This window comes from Ziziphus jujuba, chromosome 11 (genome assembly GCF_031755915.1).
Source record: "Ziziphus jujuba cultivar Dongzao chromosome 11, ASM3175591v1".
In the NCBI taxonomy this organism is placed as follows: domain Eukaryota; kingdom Viridiplantae; phylum Streptophyta; class Magnoliopsida; order Rosales; family Rhamnaceae; genus Ziziphus; species Ziziphus jujuba.
Genome location: NC_083389.1, coordinates 9,499,234 through 9,520,428, shown reverse-complemented (window position 1 = coordinate 9,520,428; position 21,195 = coordinate 9,499,234). Strand labels below are relative to the sequence as shown.

Genomic DNA, 21,195 nt, shown 5'->3' with positions numbered 1-21,195 from the left:
CATAAAAAAATAAAAAGTAGTATGGAAACTTCTCTTTCGCGACGTATGCTATCTATAGCAATCGATTGGCGTCTGATTTTCTCCCACCCAAAAAAATAAATAAAAACAAAAAAATAAAATAAAGCAGGCAAGTGGCAAGATGGTGTATATATATATATATTTTTGATAAATGGCATGTGACAAGATCAAAAGCGTGTCAAACACAAAAGAGCCAGCAAAGCAGACAACATAACTACCAAAATGCCACATGTGAGGCCCAAATTTTTTTGAATGAATCTTTAAAAGTTTTGATATTTGTCATCACCTATAACATGAAGCATTTAAATTTTTTTTTAAAATTTTAAAATTGAATTTTTTAATTATAATTATTTAAATTATTATTTAATATATAAGTTTTAATGAGAATCATTGATAAATAATATTTTTCATCTTTAAATTAAGAATGGTCCCACGAATCTCTTCTCTCTTACTACCACTATTCCAAAAAGGAAAACAAATTTATTATCCAAAAAAAAAAGAAAAAGAAAGCAGACTGCTTTGTTTTGTTCCCTCTCTCTATCTATCTCTCTCCATCTCCGTCATTCTCTCCCAATCGGTCGACCAAATTACGAAAACGCCACTCTCGGCACCATACAAAAGCCACACTGCAAATTCCTCCATCTTCATCTTCGAACAAAAGACAGCTAAGCTAGGGTTAGATTCAGGTACAAGGGGAATCAGAGCCGGCGGCGGGATTGGATCATGAGGCGTGGAAAAGTAGAGGTGAAGCGGATCGGCGACACGCAGAGTCGGCAGGTGGCGTTCTCGAAGCGACGCAAAGGATTATTCAAAAAGGCTCACGAGCTCTCCGTTCTGTGCGACGTCGATCTTGCTCTCGTCGTCTTCTCCACCTCTGGCAAAACCTACGAATTCTCTACCGGAAACAGGCACGCTAATTTTAATTTAATCTAATTTCTTAACTACTTCTCCATTCTATCCCTTTGGATCATACTCGTACATACATATATATCTCTCATTCTCATCACTTTTCATTTCACATATATACATATATATATATAATATATGGATGATTTTTCACTTCACTAATTTCTTTTTTTGGTTGGAAATTCCGTGAACCAACATTTTTCCAATTCGTTTCTTGCTGTTGCAACCTACTTTTGTTTGTCACGTGGTCGATTTGTATAATATTATAAGTTTGTTGGGTCTCCGATTGATCAGAGATATAAATATAAAATAGGAATAATGGGGTTAATAAAGAGGTAGAGAGTAGAGAAGGCGTTTTCTTCTTCGTTGGTTTGCCTGTTCCCCTGTATTTGTATTTGTATTTGGTGTGTGTAAAGTAGAGACTACTATTCTATGAGCTGGGAGCTCCATGTTCCGTATATTCCAGGGACAGTAGGGAATGAATAAGCATGCGCTTGTGCTGCAAAATATCTTTGTACTTCCTCATTTTATTTTATTTTCTTATTATCTGTTGCATTATTTTATAGTTTTCTTTATTATATATACATATATATATATATATACACACACACATACTTTTATAACTTTCTTATAGATATTTATATTATATATGTATATATACCTCTTGGGCAGGTTGGAGTAATAATTTTTTGTTTTGTTATATATTAAGATGAATATGGTACATATGATTAGTAAAAGTAATAGGAGTGGTTAGAGCGCCACAGCCCCGGCCAGTGGACGCTGGGTCGAGTCTTGGGGGGGTCGGGGATGCCTGGGGGCACAGCCAAAAAAAGAAAAAAAAGGTATAGATGCTTTTCAAAATATGAATATTGTATATATTGGAGAATAGTTATGTTTATATCATATATATAAAATAAATTTGTTGTATATTTGTCAAATCTCCAGTATATATACAATTTTAATTTGTTCAGAACATAGTTATCACTTTATGTTAAAAACATAATAATATGGCAAGAGAAATTTGTTATTTGTCTAATTGAACTTAAGTTTGATGTAACTTTTGAAAGTTAAAAATATAGTAAAACTTTTTTATTGTGATACTTTATATAGAAATAACTTCTATATGATAATAAAAAGTTTCAATTTAAACCAATTATAAATAAAAATAAACTATACATTATAATAAATTACAATTTTTTGAAATATAGTTCAAAAGATTTTGTTTCCAAATAGTAATAATGATTTGTTATTATAAAAAATATAAACTATCTACGTTAAAAAATTAAAATTAAATAAAATATTTATCTAAAATTGTTTAGGATTATATATTTACAAAATTTACACGTAAATAAAAAACATTAAAGAGAACATAAAATTTTAAACTTAACTTTGCATATTCCCCAAACTACATGTATTAGAATTTATTTGAATTTTTTATTCATTATTATTTTTTTATGTTAAGAAACTAATGATATGACAAGTGATAGTTGCTATTGTCCTAGCAGGATTTTGAGGCTCAATTTGATATAGCTTCTGAAAAGTTTGAAATAATTTTAAAGGCTCTTAAAAATTACTTATGAAAATATTTGAATAATTTTCTAAAAGTATTACAGACTTCTAAACGAGTTTTTAGTCAAGCACAGTACAAAATAGCTTTCTTAAAATGTATTCTTGAATAACTGGTCAAAAAGCATAAGGAAAAGTTATGTCTAAATTTTGACACCAATTTTAGCATTGCCATTTTTTAGTGTTGGATCCTATTTTTACTTTTGTTGCTAAAAAATGAACCTTATCTATAATTTAATAAAATGCCAAATTTGTATCAGTTTTGGTATTGCCATTGGCATTGGTCCTAACGATAAAGCATGCAGGTCCATAACAACTTTTTACATTAAAATATTATATTTTTGCTTTTCCTTGCTCAAAAGTGGATTACGTCCATAATTCAAATATTCAATAAAATACAAAATTTGGTATTGTCATTTTTGGGCAACAATAAAATACATGGACTCATAAGCAGTTTTTATATTAAGGGTTTATTTTTTTATTTTTTTTTTATCATTTTCAATAAATTTTTATTTTAATATTTCAAATTTATAATTTTTCAAATGTGGATATTAATAGTTTATCAATGGAGTTAGTCCTATTTTAAAACTTTTTAATCTTATTTTAAAACTTAAAAAGTTTTAAAGCGAAATGAAAAAAAAAATATATATATATATAGGAATTTTAAAATATTATATCTAGTTATGAATAAATAGGGAAAAAAATTTAAAAAAAAAAAACTAATTGGTAGCTGTAATAAAAATATAGATTTATATTTTCCTCTCGAATTGGGAGGAAAATTATTTGGAATTCTTTTGGGAAAAACTATCACGGTCCTCTCCTCTCTCTTTCTCTCTCTCTCTTTTTCCTCTCTTCTCTTTCTTTAACTCTCTCTCTCTCTCTCTCTCTCTGACTGTCTTTAACGCTGTCTCTCTCTTCTTTCACTCTCTGTAACTCTCTTTCCCATTTTCACCCAAAAAAAAAAAAAAAACCAGTGTTTCTCCTCTCTTTCTGACCGTTAACTTTCACCTCTGCAGAACACTGTGGAAACAAAGCTTAAGTATTATATTTTTGCTTTTTCTTGCTGAAAAGTGGATCCATATAATTTAATAAAATTTATAATTTGACATTTTTCAGCATTTATCATTAAAAAAACCAATGGTAAAATTAGTTAGTATTGTTATTAGCCTTTACAATTGGAGAATCCATGAGAATATTTTAGAAATGGTAATGTCAAAATGACATTTGCTAGGAAAGATGCTCTAATCATGACACACTCTCCCTCTTTCCCTCAATTTAGATTTATCTATTAGCTTAGATTTTTTGAATAGCTCGTCAGATAACATAATCCTAAAGAAAATCTTATATATGACCAGTACCTTTCCTTAGAATAAAAAAAATAAAACAAACCACGAAATGATAAATTCCTAATTATATATAATCCTTAGTTGCCAAAATTTTAGATTAATATCCAATTTGGTGAAATTTTTAATGAAATAAACGAGGTTTTCTGTTATATCCTTTTGATCAGTACTACAAACAAAATTTCTGAAACATGAAATAAATAGAGTTAATTGTAAAAGGCTATACAAAATTTGTTTTGAATGTCAACATCTTAAATTAATCACTCATGAACTAACATATAATGTGGAATTGATTTTTGTTATATAGAGTTCTATGAATTCGACTACTTAAAATTCAAATAGATAAATTTATAGACAACAAATATATGTAAAGGGTTATATTTTTTTGGAACATGTTCTTATTTTATGTTTAAAGTTTTTAATTTACCTTATAAGTGTTAAAGATGTCATCTTAATTAATAATTTAAAACTAAAAATTATAGGATAAAATAATAACATTTAACATTTAGCATGTGATATCTACTAAAAAATAAAATAAAATAAAAATTTACTCTGTAATATGGTTCCTAACATAGGTTGCAATATGTTCTATCAAATATATATTTAAATTAGAGATTTTATTTCTGTAACTAAATTAATTAAGAAATATGAAAGAAAACATAGCAACAAATAATTCTATTTCATTTTTTTTTTTCTTTTATCAATTATCTTCCAAAAATGCTTTAACTTAAACATAGCTACACAAATTACCTATTTGAAACGTATGATATCTATACAAATTACCTATTTGAAACGTTTGGCTACCAATTTTGTCAAAATCTAACACAAACTTAATGTATGCAGGGTGACATTATCAGCGTTAAAATATATATATATATATATATATATTACTAAGATATCTCATATCTTGAGTAGATTGAACTCGTGATCTCGTTAAACAAATCATTTTGAGAAAGTAAAATGGAGAATAACATTTAACTTCCTAAACGAACAAAACTATATCAGCCTTTATCCTTTACTCAATATCTTTGTTATACCTACTTTTCAATAGTTTTGAACATAGCAGATTAATAATTACCAAGAACATGTGGAAGTTGTCCAAATTAAAAGTCCATCTCTACTTTTAAAAACTTGATAAAAGTACATATTATTTAGAACAAAAATATTCTTCAAATTAAGAAATTAAGAACACAATTTTCTTTTGTTGTATTTAATTTTTAATGCATCACAATTACATGGCTAGTTTGAACGCAGGTTGGGTGTATGGTCTCTATGGAGAAACTGTCTTTATTCTTAAGAGTTAATAGGATAAGGAAAACTGGTTTGTTGTACATATTGACTAACCAAAACAAAAGTACCATAGACACTTAGTCGTTTATGGATAAATAATATAAGTTAAAAAATTAATATAAATTAAATATGGATAAATAATCCTAAAAATAAAGAAATTTAGGATGAACCAATAAAATAATAATATATTATTTTGTCACATAACTTGATAAATAATTTGGTGGCCGTATAATTATTGCTAACCAAAAAAGATAAGATTTATAAGTTATTTTATAACATGCTTTCTTCTACAAGATGAGGCAGTTGTCTCCAAATAAGAAATTTGTACAATTTTAAATTAATATATTTTGTATGCATACTTAATGATACAGTGCTTTTTTTCAGAATAAAATGAAACATATAAAACTATTTTCGGATTGCAAACCTAAATGCAACCTAAGTATCAAGTCTCTTTGTAAACTTAATTCTTACTGCTTACATACTTACGATCCAAAAAATGAAAATAACAAAAAAAGGGAAGAAGTGCCTATTGCATACTCATGAGCCTCTCGACATGAACACTTTATATTCAACCGCATTCAGTTTTCTTCAACATACATTATCACGATTAATCTACAGTTGCAAATAACTCCAAAAGTATGAGTTTAGAGAATCCTATTGTGTGCAAGCAGAAATAAAGCCCAATTATGAACCTGATAATAATGAGAATCGAAATAATAATTTACAAAGTTAGTTTGGTTTTCAAACTATATAAAACTTTACTATTATTACTATTTTTATTTTTTTGGAAGGAAATCAAACTTTTTATAATGTGCTGTAATATTTATTTTCATTTTCTAATTTTAGTTTCTTCTTTACTAGTAAATGTTAGGATATGATGTGACTCAAAGTTAGTTTTTATAATGTGCTGTAATATTTATTTTCATTTTCTAATTTTAGTTTCTTCTTTACTAGTAAATGTTAGGATATGATGTGACTAAAGTTTAGTTATCGTGACATCCCCAAAATTTTCAAAATGTACATCACAATGAGTATATTTTATGAATATATATATATATATATATATATATATATATATATGTTGTACATGGTGATGTATTACAATAGTTCATGCACGTATGAATTTCTGTACTTCCAAAGGTTTTATAGAAGGTTCCAAAAATTATAAATATTTTAAATACGAATAATTATATCATTGTTAAAAGAATCTGAAAATTCTAAAAACTTTATAAATAGTCAAATTCCTATGTTAATCTTTATTAACTCAATCTTGGTTGCATTATATGATCATCATCCTCATATGGAAAAAAAAAAAAAAAAATCATCGGTTGATTCTTATACTCTTTAACATAAATGTTATAAAACATATGCTGGCAATGACTTAAATAATTAAGTTCCTTTTACTTCTACTTTTGAGCAATAAAAAAAGAGATATAGATGATGGAGCTTTTGAAATAGTGTTTGAAAACTGTTAAACTTTGACATACATCGTTGGATGTTGTCTCATAGTTCTCCTAGAAGGACAAAACTCCTATTACCAAAAAAAAAAAAAGAAAGGACAAAACTCACTAGTCACTACACACAAAGAAATGAGCTCTATTTTTCAAGTGTATAGTTTAGTTTTCTTTTTTTTTTTTTCTGGGATATTGGGGTTGGAATGATTCGAACTTAGGTTATTGTCCGGGTATCAGTGGTTTGTTGCCACTTACCTCTATTTTCAAGTGTGCAGGTGATTGTTAACAAAATATAAATTTATATAAGGGCTAATTGCTATAACTGTCATCAATTTATTTTGCCAATTTGGGGATTAGACCAACTTAAAAAAAATTGAAAAGTTGAAGATCTAAATCACAAAATTTTGAAAGTTGAGGGTACCAAAAAGTAATTAACTCTATATATATTGATGAACCATTTCTTATTAGCTTAAGTTTTTGTTAAAAATTGATAATTTAACTTAATATGAAAACCAAAGATTCATAATATTTGTGTTTAGAAATTGATAACCTCTCCAAAATTACATGCAAAGCCTAAAGTTAAACTCTTGTAAAGAATGATTAGTCAACTATATGTCAACTTAAAAGATCCGATACCTTCTTAATTAAATGGCAAATATTTTGAAACCAAATACATAATGGAAAGTAAAAAAGGCTTTTTAAAAACTAAATATCGATAAAGATCCAATACCTTAATTAAATGCCAAATATTTTGAAACCAAGTACATAATGGGAAGTAAAAAGTCTTCATAACACTAAACACCGATCCTCTTCTTCTCTTAATCTTATATTAACCATATTGAGCAGCTTTCTAGTCTTACGGATCTAGTAAAATCATGTCCTTTGGTTAATAAAATAATCGATTGTTCTTCCAACATTGCTTATCTCATTTCAATTTCTTTTAATTGCACTTTATCTTTAATAAAATCATGATATACTTCCATATACTTATTGAATTTTATGTGATTATTGCTATTTATCAGTATTGATGATCGTCACAAATGAAATCTACATTTGTATGCGAACTAGTAATTGTATGCATTTAAATTATTTTGAAACTATAAACCTATATGGAAGCCAATTAGTAATTAACATGCAAAATTGAATTCTACTTAATAATGGTCACTAGTAATAACAAATCGCATTTTTATATATAAATTACCGGTTGGTGTTGACAATTTGTAGTAACACTGCTCACTTTATGGAGCTCATATCATGCATATCCTTATGTAAATGGTGTATAATTTTTTTTTTCTTCCCTTTGCCTATCCATGCCATAAGGTGAGCACTAATAACAGAATTATATAATACATATGTATATAGTGATGTTCGTAGTTGTGAGTTCAAAACATCGAGATGAGAGGGGAAATTATTGTAATATATATATATATATATATCGTTCTATAAGTTAATATAGGATTTACCTCCAGTGGTGTATAACGTTGATTTGCAATTAGTCTAACACTCCGATTGCTTTTATAGCCGAAAGTGTATATGATTGAGCCCTACTTTCATGATTCTCGGGTTCTTCATGCTCCTTCATCCGAAATTAGAACAAAAAAACGTCATTTGTCTGACAAATTTCCTCTTCGTAGTCTTTTCTGATGATCAAATCATCACTAAATTTAGACCTTGTTATACATGGAGAAATTAGAACTAGAGATATTGAATGACACTTTATGGCCTAAAACTCAACCAGACTATAACTGAAGCATTTTATGGCCTAAAACAAACTCTTTTGGCATGGATTGCTGAATTTCTAGTACGAAGTAGGTCTTCAGTGGAATGTTTATGTCGAAGCTAGTTTATTTAAATGTAAAGGACTAAAACTAGCGCTATATATTGACGATTTGGTCATCGTCACAAGAGAGAATGAAAAATAAATTTGTGGAATAAAAGAGGACTATGTCTATACATGTCTTTAGATGAAGAAGTCTTAAGAACTCAGAACATCTTCTAGAACTTGAAGTTGATTATAAAAAGATGACTTACATCTTTGTCAAATATCAAAAAAGACACAAAAATTCTACTAGAACTTAAGAATACTGGACACAAATAGATCTTTACGCTGCTGGAAGTTTTTTAGTCTGATTTGTATTGCTGAAAGATTTCCTTAACCACTGATCAAGCCTTCAATCTCTCAGTTGATCCATCAAGGAGAGATTTTACTTTACGTACTCTCTTAAAATATATGAATTTTAAGTCCTTAGTTTTTTACAACTAGTTTTATTATGATTTGTATTATCGTTAGCTTATTCTGCTAATCGTATATACATTTGGCATGCTTGAGATTTAGTTTTTGTTGTTTGCTTTACCTATTTACTTAAGGGCTTAATTGAATTAACTCTAATAAAATCATGTTGTACTTTCCATATGTTTTCATCCGTCAAAATGTTGAAATTTTTGTTAGACGAAAAGTATTGCTATTTTTGTTAGCATAGGTGACCATTACTAGTGGGGCCTATGCTTACATGTCAACTAGTAATTAAATGCATCTAAATTAGTTTTGACGTATTAAAACAAAACCATAGCTAGTAATTGACACTTAGGCATGGATCCCACTAGTGACTTTCACCAATTGTAACGAATGGCATTTTTTCAATTGACACATAAGCATGAATTCCACTGGCTATCTCTAACCACTCATCTTTCAGGGTTGTTAAATCTACAGCTCTATGCTCTACTGGTGTAGTCCATAGTGATAGAATTTGTTGTCATTTTATACATAAGTAGATTACTTGCACTAAACTCTTAGGGTCCACTTTGTGATGTGGAACTGGCATGAACAAGATTCCACTATTTTAAGAGCTTGTTGGTAGTGCCTTTGAAGTTTTAATTAGTGCTGTCAACAGTGTCAAGAGTATAAAAAAGCACCTGACTACGTGTTTGGCAAAAAACTTCGTAATGCTTTTTTTAAAATAAGCACTCCAAGTGCTTTTCTTAGAAACACTAAAATAGATGTTTTTCCAAATAAGTGCTGCAAGATGAAAATAAAATAATTAATACTATAAATAATTTTAAAAACATTTTTTATTGTGTGAAACAAACATTTCATAATTTCTTTTTTTTTATTACGCGCTACTTAACAAAATGCTATGGAAAATAAATGCTTATAAGAAATTTACTACCAAACACACCCCAAGTAAAGTCTAGTCATTTAGTTAACAAAATTTGATTGGATATAATAACCGTTCGACTAGATTACATATATAAATATATATATAATATCTTTCATCTTTCTTCTAGAAAACAAAAAAAATAATAATATAAAAGCCAAAGCCAATAGTTCCTTTTAACATATATCTTCCTGAAGGTTAAATCATCGCTAAACCTCATTTTACATGGAAAAATTAGAAGAAGAGATATTGATGGCATTTTATGGCCTAAAACTCAACCAGACAATTAATTAAAGCATTTTATTGCCTAAAACAAACTCTTTTTGCATAGTATGGTTAATTGCTGAATTTCTTATGTGAAGTAGTTACTGAATGGCATATGTATATTAAAGCTAGTTTATTAAAATTTAACGGATCGAAACTATCAATATATATTGACGATTTGGATGAAGTTTCAGAACTTGAACATATTCTTAAACTTGAAGTTGATCATAAAAAGATGACTTACATATTTGTCAAGGATACACAAAAATTCTACTACAGAAACTTTGAGTGCTGGACACAAATATATCTTTACACTAATGGAAGTTTCATAGTCTGATTTGTATTGCTGAAAGATTTCTTGAGCCACTGATCAAGCGTTGTATCTCTTAGTTGATCAAGCAATGATCTTACTTTATATGTACTCACTTAGATATATGAGTTTAATATGGTATTAGAGCCTTGGTAGCTGAGAGGTTTTGTGCTCGATCCTTGGTACCCCATTTGAATTTGTGTTAACTAATTGTTTGACTTGTTTGAGACGTTCAAGGCCTGGCTTCTATCCTCCCTGGCCTACATTTAAGGGGGTGTATTGGGAAATATGCTTGATATATATTGCTAGACTACTAGTATAGCTTTCGTGATCGTTACTGAGTTTAACACTTTGGTTTTACAACTAGTTTGTTTATGATTTGTAAAAATTTCTCTCTCCATAGCTTTTAACACTCAATGCTTCAAGATGCATGCTTTTTTCTGATGTCATACGTCCTTTTATCGTTATCTTATTCTGGTAATCGTATTGTATATACGTTTGGCATAATTTAGATTTAGTTTTTGTTGTTTGCTTGACCTATTTACTTTATGGCTTAACTCTTCTTTGAAACCTTGTTGATGTCTTGGTGCAATTTATTTACGTGTTCTTTGAGGTATGCCAATTTGCGTATTTTGTGCTCTGGTCTAATAGTGGCTCGACTTCACCATCACTGAATTCTTGTAACTCTTTAATTACGGATATTCTACTAGCTATAACTTTTAGGATAGATGGTAATTTAATATGGTATCAAAGCCTTGTAACCAAGAAGCTTTGTGTTCAATCCTTGGTTCATTTGCATTTGTATTTGCGATGAATTGTTGTTTGGGTTGTTTGACTTTCTTTCACCATGACAATGCTTCTTCAAACACCACATTTTGTTATATACAATGAGGGTTAATGTTAGATTCACAACCTCTCCATCCTTTCTATTTGCTATCATATGCAACAAAAAATGTACTGTACTCATTGCCTCATCAGACCAAAGGAACACATCGGAAATCGTAAAATATTGGAGTATGCATTGCGAAATTAACACATAGGAAATCGTAAAATATTGGAGCATGCATTGCGAAATTCTTTAACTTTTAGAAGTTATGGTTTGACTAATTAAAGAATGGCGAAGAGTGATGACTGTCAATTTCAATTTGTTCATATTCGGATCAGCTATGCAATCGGTCTCTTCCAAGGAAGAACTTCCTATTTATCTTGGAATTTTTTCCAATGTGCTTGCATTTTGTTTATATGACATATTTTGATGGTATACTTATTTGTTAACTCTGTATTCAGTATAAGCAAGATCCTTGAGCGTCATGGGAGCAAATCGAATTCACAAAAGATTGCTTGTGGAAATGATCCAAAAGAAGAGGTATTTTCTTCTAAAAATGCGTTTACCATGATATACATATAAGTAGAAGCATTAGGACAGGTGGAGATAATTCATATATGATACAAGTTATCAAATCAGATATTTATTGGGAAACTGATTCTAAGAAGGAATTTATTTGAAAAATATTCTTTTGATACCATTTTTATGGTTTATAATTACTGTTTGGGTCTAGTGTGCAGATCCTAGGAATGGTAACAGCAATGTGCAGTCAGTTAAAAGGTAAACACTTCTGAAATTGACAATATTATGTTAATAGGATCAAAATTATTCTTATGGGATGGTCTTGAGACAACTTACACTTTGCAGAGCGTTTGATAGCCTGAATCTTGAACAGTTGAATTCCATTGACATTGTTCAACTGGAGCAACTACTAAACCTTTCCCTGAGGCAAGTCCAATATTCAAAGGTCAGTTTTTATCACTCCAATAGAGGCCAGATATATTAATCAGAATTTGATCAACAATTAATCAATACTGTAGTTGCCACCGATATGATTATCTAGTTTGAAATATTTTTCAGATGCTATATAAAGCATCTTCCATTACCAGTTTCCTAGCTGGTTTCTAAAAATTTTATGTTGCATATATTCATACTCGATGAAAGCAAGCTCCACAAAATTCCCCATTTACCTTAAATTAGAAAATATGAAAAGGACACTGAAAAGCTCAACAATTGATGGTTCTATGCAGGCACAACTGATGATGAAATCAATGGCAGTCCTCCATAAAAAGGTATGCATTTCCATCACTAAATTTCTATCAATTTGAATGTGAGTTTATCCTACAAGTATACACCATAAAATTCTTACCAAGATTAGATGCATCAATTATGAATTGGACACCATTGCTACGTTAGAAAAATCCATAATTTGATCTTTTTGCTTTAGCTAGCCTTTCCTTCCGTGTCTTTCCTTCCATTGCTAACTTCCATAGATATTGCGAAACTGGGCCTTGCTAGATGCAAATGACTTCAATAACAAAGTACACTGAGTCTTAAACATCATCATTACCTCTACCAAGTAGGTAAAAACAGCTAATGTGAGTTTTGAAGATTGTTTATTACAATGTGACAGGAAAAGAGGGTGGTGGAAGAAAATCAGATGGTGCAAAACGAAGTAGGAACCCTTTCTTCTTCTTCTTCTTCTTCTTCTTCTTCTTCTTCTTATTCTCCTTTTTTTTTTTTTTTTTTTTTTTTTAATGTTCTGTTTAAATTGGAAATAGTGAGTGTTTGATAATTAATAAGAAGAGGAGAAAAAGATGATGTGATTTTGAATGGGAATGACTGGTGTATGGTGTGGTTTTTAATTTCAGAATCACATTGGTGTCCATATGGGGAATAAAGAGTTGAACATTATGGCAGTAGATAGCTTCCAAACTTATGAAGATGATGATGATGAGGGTTTCCACCATGCTCCAATTCAAATGCTTGGCCTAGAGAATGAAGATGGTGGAGTGAGTTATTACAGGGGAGGCTCTCTGTCTCTTTAAAAAAATCTCACTGCTATACAGACAAAACTAGTTGTTGTTTGTTGGTATGAACATTATATATTTAGCTTCCTGTTTGTCCTTTTGGTTGTTTGATGACTGCTTTTATTGCAGCTCACACGTTCTAGTACTCCTACCATTGCCCAAATACTTTTCTATGCATTTTAATAACTCTGTTATGGGTTTGTTATTTGATGGGGAATTGAAATGGGCTATCCCAGTTCCAGTTTGGCCCATTCTTTTTAAGGTTGGGCTTTTTCTTTGTTCTATGTTCTTTCAACGAATTCCCAATCTCAGAGTCAAAAACTCCAATGAATTCTCTCTCTCTCTCTCTCTCTCTCTCTACCTTAACAGAACTCGGTTACTTTTTTTTTTTTTTTTTCTCTTTAATTTCTATGATAGCAGAGAGCTGTAGATAATATATAAAAACAGGCTTTAACACGTTAATTAATTATTTAAGAATCATAAAGGGAAAAATAATTATTTTATTTTTGTTTCGTTTTGTCAGAGGTCAAGTTAGGTTAAGTTATCATATTATCTAGAACAATAAATTAAAAAAAATTAACTACTTGAGAGGAAAATTAAATGAAATTGAGCGAAAGAAGGTTTAGTAATTCTACAATTTATTATTTTCCTGGACATTGCTTAACTCATTGAACCTCTTTCTTTTTTTCTTTTTTTTTTAAATACAATATTAATAGGGTTTACCCCTATTATGATATCTATTCTTTATTTGAAAAAAAAAAAAAAAGAAAGAAAAATTTTGGCTTTAGATCAGGGATATTTTAAATTTTGGCCTTAGATCAGCGAAATTTTAATGTTTAAAGGAAAAAGAGAATTGCTAAAAAGTATTATTCTTTTTTTCTTTTCTTTTTTTGAAAGATATATTTATTTATTTATTAGTTACAGCGTCATTTTCTGTGCAACCTACCAATAATGTGCATTAAAATTTATCATTTCAAACTATGTAATATTATAATGAAATTAAAAAAAGTCATGACCTTCCCACTTGCAAATTTGGTCCATCCATCACAAAGAAGAACTTATAAATAATAAATTGTTTAAAAAGTTGCAGAAGATTCTGACAGATTTTAATTTTAATTTAATCAAATCATGCACAACATCTAATCACCACTACGCGGGAACGACAAAGATTAAGAAAACACCAATCCACTTACTCAGTGCTAATCCCATTTCATATATAATCTATTTTTTCATCAACAATAATTAATTTTCTCTTTATAAAGGAACTGGGTTTTTGTCTAAATAATTAATTACGAAACAAATAATAATCATTTTCTGCGGAATTCATCGAGTTGACTTTGTACAAATCTAGGGTCACATACTTTATGGCCACCAACCTTGTTTTTTCACTTTCAATAATGAACTGCAAATTAATTGCTTTTTTTATTTATCGCAGATTCTAAAGATAATAATAGCAAGAAACTGCATACTTTATATAATTTTTTTTTTTTTTTGCTTTCTATTTATGTCAATTATACGAAATTCAATTTCTTAACTTTTTTCTTCAGTTTATATATAAGTGTTGATTCAATATATCTATATCAACTTTTTCTATCTGAAAATATATATTGAATGAAATTTCAAAAGGGTTTATATAAAATAAAAAGGTCGTCTCTGAGGTTATCTAGCAATCTGCAATTCATGCTAGAAATTAAGTATTATTAATCTGCGGCAGCTTAATTAACATGCCCACCTTTTTTTTTTTTTTTCTTTTTCTTTTTTTCTAATGTCTTCAACATGCATGCCCACTTGATGAATACCCATCTATAAGTACGTAATATAAATCGATGAAAGCAAACCTTTTTATTTATTTAATATATATATACACATAAATTAAACTTAAAAAGCTCTTTAAAAATATCCAAAATTGCTGGTTTTAAATCTGTTTGGTAGCTTTAAAGGAGCTCAAAAGTTTCATCCCAGTGACGAGGATTTGCAAATGCAACAGAAATTGAGACTTTTCATTTTTTTATTTTTATTTGTTTATTTATTTATTGTTACGTGCCCTTACATGAAGCTCCCACTTGGAGGACTTTTCCCTCTTGTGCTACATTGACACGCGGCACATGTCATTCCCCATATGAGTGGGTGCTCTGTTTTTCTCTGTTCCACTTGTACATCTACATGACCAGTCACTTTATTAAGAAAGATAAAGAGAGAAAGTTTTAGATGAGAAATAGAAAGTATTTGAGGTCTAATAAAGCTCTTTTTGATGGAGCACTATGGCTTTGTGCTCAAAGAAGGGGAACAAAGTTAAAAGGACTCTACATTACCCCCAAAAAAAAAAAAAAAAGTTAAAAGGACTCTTATATATCTACTGTAGCCTAAAATATAAATGATTAATACTTTGCTAAATTAAGCTTCTCAATAAAGAAAAGATTACACATAGCCATGTGTTCAACTATGTATGACCACTTTTGGGAAGCTGATTTCAACGCAGGAATGGACTTTTTTCTTTTTTATTTTTTTATAAACTAGAATTTTCTTGTTGTACATGTAAATGTAAAATAAAGTAATGGAAATTACTTTTTGGCACAAATATTCAGAGTTCAAATTTCCATTTTGCAATATCAAAAGTGGATATAAATTTTATATTCGAAAACCATGGTAATTATGAGAGACTCCCTGAAATTGGATGAATGAGGGATGTTATTCAAATATTATACCCACCCTACCTCCCCCACTCCCAAATTAAAAAATAAACTATGAAACCCCCTGTATTGTTTACTTTATGAGGAAAACCATCTCATAGTGATTTTACATTTATACAGTTAAGATATTAGCAGAAAGCTCCAATGCCCCAATAGGGAATTTAAGTATACCTTTTTTTTTTTTTTTTGGCTGAAAGGGAATTTAAGTATACTTTGCTGAAGGTAAAGTGTTATATGTATGCATAAAAAAACGTATATATCATATATGTGTATGTAACATTCATATGTATAAGAGATGTTAAAAGGCTGGAGTTGAGAGAATGAGTGGGTTTCCTTGTAGTCACCCAATTATAATTAACCTTGTCAATGGACATCCACACATCGTTTACTGATTTGTCATATGGAAACTGGCTTCAGAAACATTATATAGATGCCAAGAATTTAATTTTGAGGTCTAAGACAATAAGATAAAGTCCTTACTCCTTAGATTTCCAGGTTGGAGCCCCCTGGTTCATGTCATAACAGAGGACATTAGTTGTCTCATCTTTCAGTTCATGGGTTTCATCTAAACCTAGCTATACCTACTCACATGGGACAAAAGTAAAAATTAAAGGGAAGACTGAAAAAAAACAAAAAAATAAAATAAAAATTGGATCACCATGAATGATGTATGTGGACCTAACCAGTACATTTCATAGCATTAATAAAGGGATAAATCCCTCTCACACAAAACTAAAAGCCCTTTAATTAAATACTATAGTATATTCTTTTTCTTAGCCACGGAAAGCATAGGATTCTTGCTTTTGATCATTATATATATTGTGACAAATACCAATCTATCTCGACCATTTCATTATGTTATATATGTCTGATTATAAGTTGTTTAATTATAATTAAAAAGAAAAAAAATGCGTACTTTTTTTTTTTCCTATTCAATGGATAGGCTCTAATCCTATATAGGAAAATGAGTAGAAGTACAAAGACAATATCTAGGACAATATCTAATGAAACTTGACAAGAAAAAAACCATAAAAAAACAATTGTATTACTGGTAGCCCGCAATCCTACATTCTTTGGATCAATCACTATCTTCAACCTAATTTGCTGCTTTTATATATGGGTTCATATATATATATATATATATATTACAATGTTCCTTAATGAAAACGGCTACAAAGTTTGGCTAAATATTAAGGAAAAATAAAAAAGTAATATATTTATATATATTTTAAAGCGAAAATGGGAATGCATGCCTAATTGCCAAGAATATCTAATTAGCGAGACCTCAAAACCTACCAAAAGTCGAAAACGACTGCGTAGCTTAGAAAAACCAGTGACACTTAAAGCCTACCAAATAATTCTTGTGGTCCATTTTTCTTGTAAACTTTTCAACTTTTTTTTTTAATCTATTTTTTCCTTTTTTTCTTTTCTTTCCCTCAAAGTATATATGAGCATGAAAATTAGAGATAAGTAGGGGTGTTAATGATTGATATTTATGGTTCTTCCATTTGTAGTATTATATATATAAAATAATAAAAAGATTCATGATGATGTTAGAAAAAAAAAGTGTGTTCCCTCTAAGAAGAGCTAAAGAATGCCACATCTTCAATCCTAACCATTAAGCTTTTAACTATCGCCGCCATGGCCGGCCTAAATCAGCCACACCCCAAAATGGAATAGTGCGGCATATTTCGGATAATGTATATTTAGATATATAGAAGCTCCATTTTATAGAAGTCCGTGTCTACTTTTATTCTAGCATATATTTGTGAGGATTATATGGCCGGCTGCCAAAGAGCCCAAACTGCAGCTTAGAAGACAAACACCGTACTCACTTATGTTCAGCCAGATGTTGACTGCCTTTGTCCTAGGATTTTTAATTTGAAGCTTTATGTTTTTTTTTATGTTAATTATATATATTTTAAATAAGTATTTTGTACAATTCCTAGCTATCTGGATTTATATGCAAATGGTGCCATAATATATATGCTTTTGTTTTCATTTAATTTATTAGAGTTTGATTTTAATATTTGTTAATGTGGATAACATATTTTTTTTCTTACTAGCTAGTTGATCTACTTGATATCATCTGGAGGAAAAATTAATCACTCGGACTTGATATCTCTTGCTAAAATATTTGTTACCTAACAATTTAATGTTTAGTCTGCATACAGAGAGTTCAGTATCAAAACAATTATTTTGTTCGGTGAAAATTCAAAGTTACAATTCTCATTCGCATATAAAAATAAATAAATAAAGTTTATATGCCAAAAAAAAAAAAAAATTAACATAACAAGAGTATCAAATAAGCACTAAAATATTGTCAAATGTCAAATTGTAATTGGAAAGATAACAAGCGCCCCTATGAAATTTTGCTTTAAAAAAATAATAATAAAATATTAATCTCTTTTCCAAATAGGGGTAATTTTAATTCTCTGGTTTATAAAAACTTGATAATTTGAACTAACGCCTTATAATAACTTAGGTCATGAAAAAGAAAGTATATTTTGAAATAAATATTAATTATATACAAAATTTTAAATATTGGTATCGATGTAAATATTGAATGTCTAAAATACATAAATATTGAAAATTGTTAAATATTGATAAAACTTATAAAAATGATGGAAACTTATAAAAATAATAAAAATTTTATTGAAAATTAAAATTAATTTTTTTAATCAAGTAATTATCAATTTGACTATAAAATTGAGAAAATATTTATTGTATATTATGTTTTCTTAATTAATGGAATTGTAGTAAACACTAACATATATAATTATAATATTATTGATAAAGAAAAGGCAAAAAAAAAATATCTCTGGTAAAATTATTTATTAATTAATATATAAAAATACAACTATTATTAATTATATTATAATCCATGAATATCATCTCAATACTATTTATAAAATTCCTTGATAATTAAAAATTATTATTATTTTTCTCATTCTCATTTCTAAACATACAATATAAAAAGTAGCAATTAAAATACTATATTTTTTAATAATTAATTTAGATTAAAATACAATATTCTATCTTTTAAACATAACTAAATATCAATAATATTTTCAATTTTTTTTGCAAAAATATTAAATTTAATAGATATTTATGAAATTATCATAAAAATTTTAAAAATATCAATGGATATTATAAAAATTTTGATCAAAATATAAAATAATTGATATGGATAGGTAAAAATGAAAAATTTTGAAGAACTATCAACATTTTCAACAAAAATTATGAAAATTTTATCCGTTATGTTTTGGAACTTATATTTCCTATCGACTTATTGAAATTTTTTTTTTTTAAAGAAATACTTAAGAAGTTATGGATATTTTAAATCATATATAAGTAGGTTCAAATAAAGTTTATCTTACTTTATTAAAGTAAAGTTTTTCTTTTATAAAATTTTTATTTAAAAAATAAACTCTAATAAAATTCAATGATTATAAAAAATAAATTTTATTTTAATAAAATAAAATAGATATTATTTATACCTAGCAAGCCCTTTGCATGCTTCTGAAAGCCATTCAAACCAACGGGGCTAGATAGATTTAGGAGGGAATTGACTTGCAGCTTAATATGACTTACCATAAATAAATATAATTTGGAGACGAACGTGGAGATCTCTTTGATTCTCGAATTTTTAGAAATTATTTGGGATTTTTTAATTTATTCCGTCCAGTCCGATTTTTTGCAGTTTCCCGGTGATACATTAATCTATATATTTCAAATGACTTTAAAGCCATATAGTTTTGAAAGCCTAATTTAAGTCAACTTCTAGTTGTTGTAGAAGGGAATGTAGGCTCAAAACTTTGAAGTTGTTGCGTCAATATCGATGATATATATGCATCTCTCATTTCCTGTAATTTAAGTAATACAACAAAAAAATTTATTCAAAATTCCAAACCGGGTACGCATCACGAGTCAAAAACAAAGAAAGTTTGCAACATTTCCTAATACAATTCCTCAAGTTTTAATCTCTTTTCAAGGTTCTCATTTTCTTGAAAGTTCTCATTTTCTTGATACTTAAATTGACCATTGTCGTTTTTTCTAAAAAGGACAAATATATATTAAATTGAACCAAAATGAGTGAACTTTACCCTTCCCTAATGAGTTAAAAGTAAAATGATAGTGACAGTTATGACTTCGATCATCATTTATATTATGACTGTTATTAGCAATATTTGGAGCTCTAGTCTCTCCAAAAATCTTATTTGAATCTCCAAAGCGATACTCTATAAGGATTTAATTACAAATCTTGGGTCGTAGGCCAACTCGATGGTTTCCACTTCAATTAAGGCCAATGGGCAAATTATCATGAGACCAAACAAAGTTTTTGGGTCAGGTTTAGATGGAAAAAGAATAGAAAAAATTATATTTAATCAAGTATTCCAATTTAGGGAACAAGACATTAATAGAACATTTTGCCTTCATCAAATAAAAAAATGCCATATATTCTTTAGATTTATTATATTTTTCTTATTATGAAAAATTGATCTCAACTTCATGTTTTGAGAAACAGTCACAGCAAATTGATAGTTATAAGTAGTTTTATGACTATCGAATCAATCATTAATTAGATATTTCAAGTGAGAATTTATCCACAAATCCAATGATTCTACCACATCTTTACTGGGTGACTCGCACTTTTTTTTTTGTTTTTTTTTTTTTTGTAAACTAGGTGACTCGCACTTGTTAATGTTTAGTTAGTCAAGTTGTAATTCTTCAAATAAATGCATTTAATTTTCTCTTTAAAAAAAATGAAAAAAATAAAATAATACCAACGAAACCCATTACCCATTCCACAGGTGAAGGGCCTAACCTAGATGCTCTAGCTAGAAATTAACACAAACAACAAACAAACCCTCTAAGCCTATTCAATTTCTCAATTATTCCTAAAAGCTACCACTTTGTAATTCGTAACTAAATTATAATAATCAAATTAATTAAAAAATAAATAATAATTAGCAATTCGTTAGTAGCTTGGATTAGCTCAGCATTCCAAATATAGATGGGGCAGATGGCAGGCTGTTATAGAAATGCTCACTTTTTGGCCACTTACACAGTCCAATTCTCCCTCCAAGTCTTCTACTTGGGAAAGTTGAAACTATTATATTTTTTTACCTTTTTTTTTTTTTTAAACATTAAAATAGACCCCTAAATGCAAAATCAGAATTTGAAAAGCTTTTTATGGTCCCAAAAAATAAAAATAAATAAAAACAAAGTGACCCAAAAGCCAAAGCCAAAAGGGGGAGAAGAAAGAGAGAGAAAGAGAGGAGAAGAGCATTTGTATTTTTTTACTAAAAACTATATAAATAAGTACGGGCACATAATACA

At 28.7% G+C, this 21,195-nt stretch overlaps 1 protein-coding gene across 1 annotated transcript; it reads left to right on the top strand.

Annotated features, from left to right (window-relative positions):
* The first annotated feature begins 483 nt into the window (after positions 1–483).
* LOC107433624 (protein VERNALIZATION 1-like) lies at positions 484–13,444 on the top strand. The gene is made up of 7 exons (XM_016044922.4): positions 484–926; positions 11,594–11,672; positions 11,866–11,912; positions 12,000–12,099; positions 12,383–12,424; positions 12,766–12,807; positions 13,004–13,444. The coding sequence occupies exons 1-7, from the start codon at positions 742–744 to the stop codon at positions 13,178–13,180; spliced, it is 672 nt and encodes a 223-aa protein (XP_015900408.3). The 5' UTR covers positions 484–741; the 3' UTR covers positions 13,181–13,444.
* Positions 13,445–21,195: the final 7,751 nt, after the last annotated feature.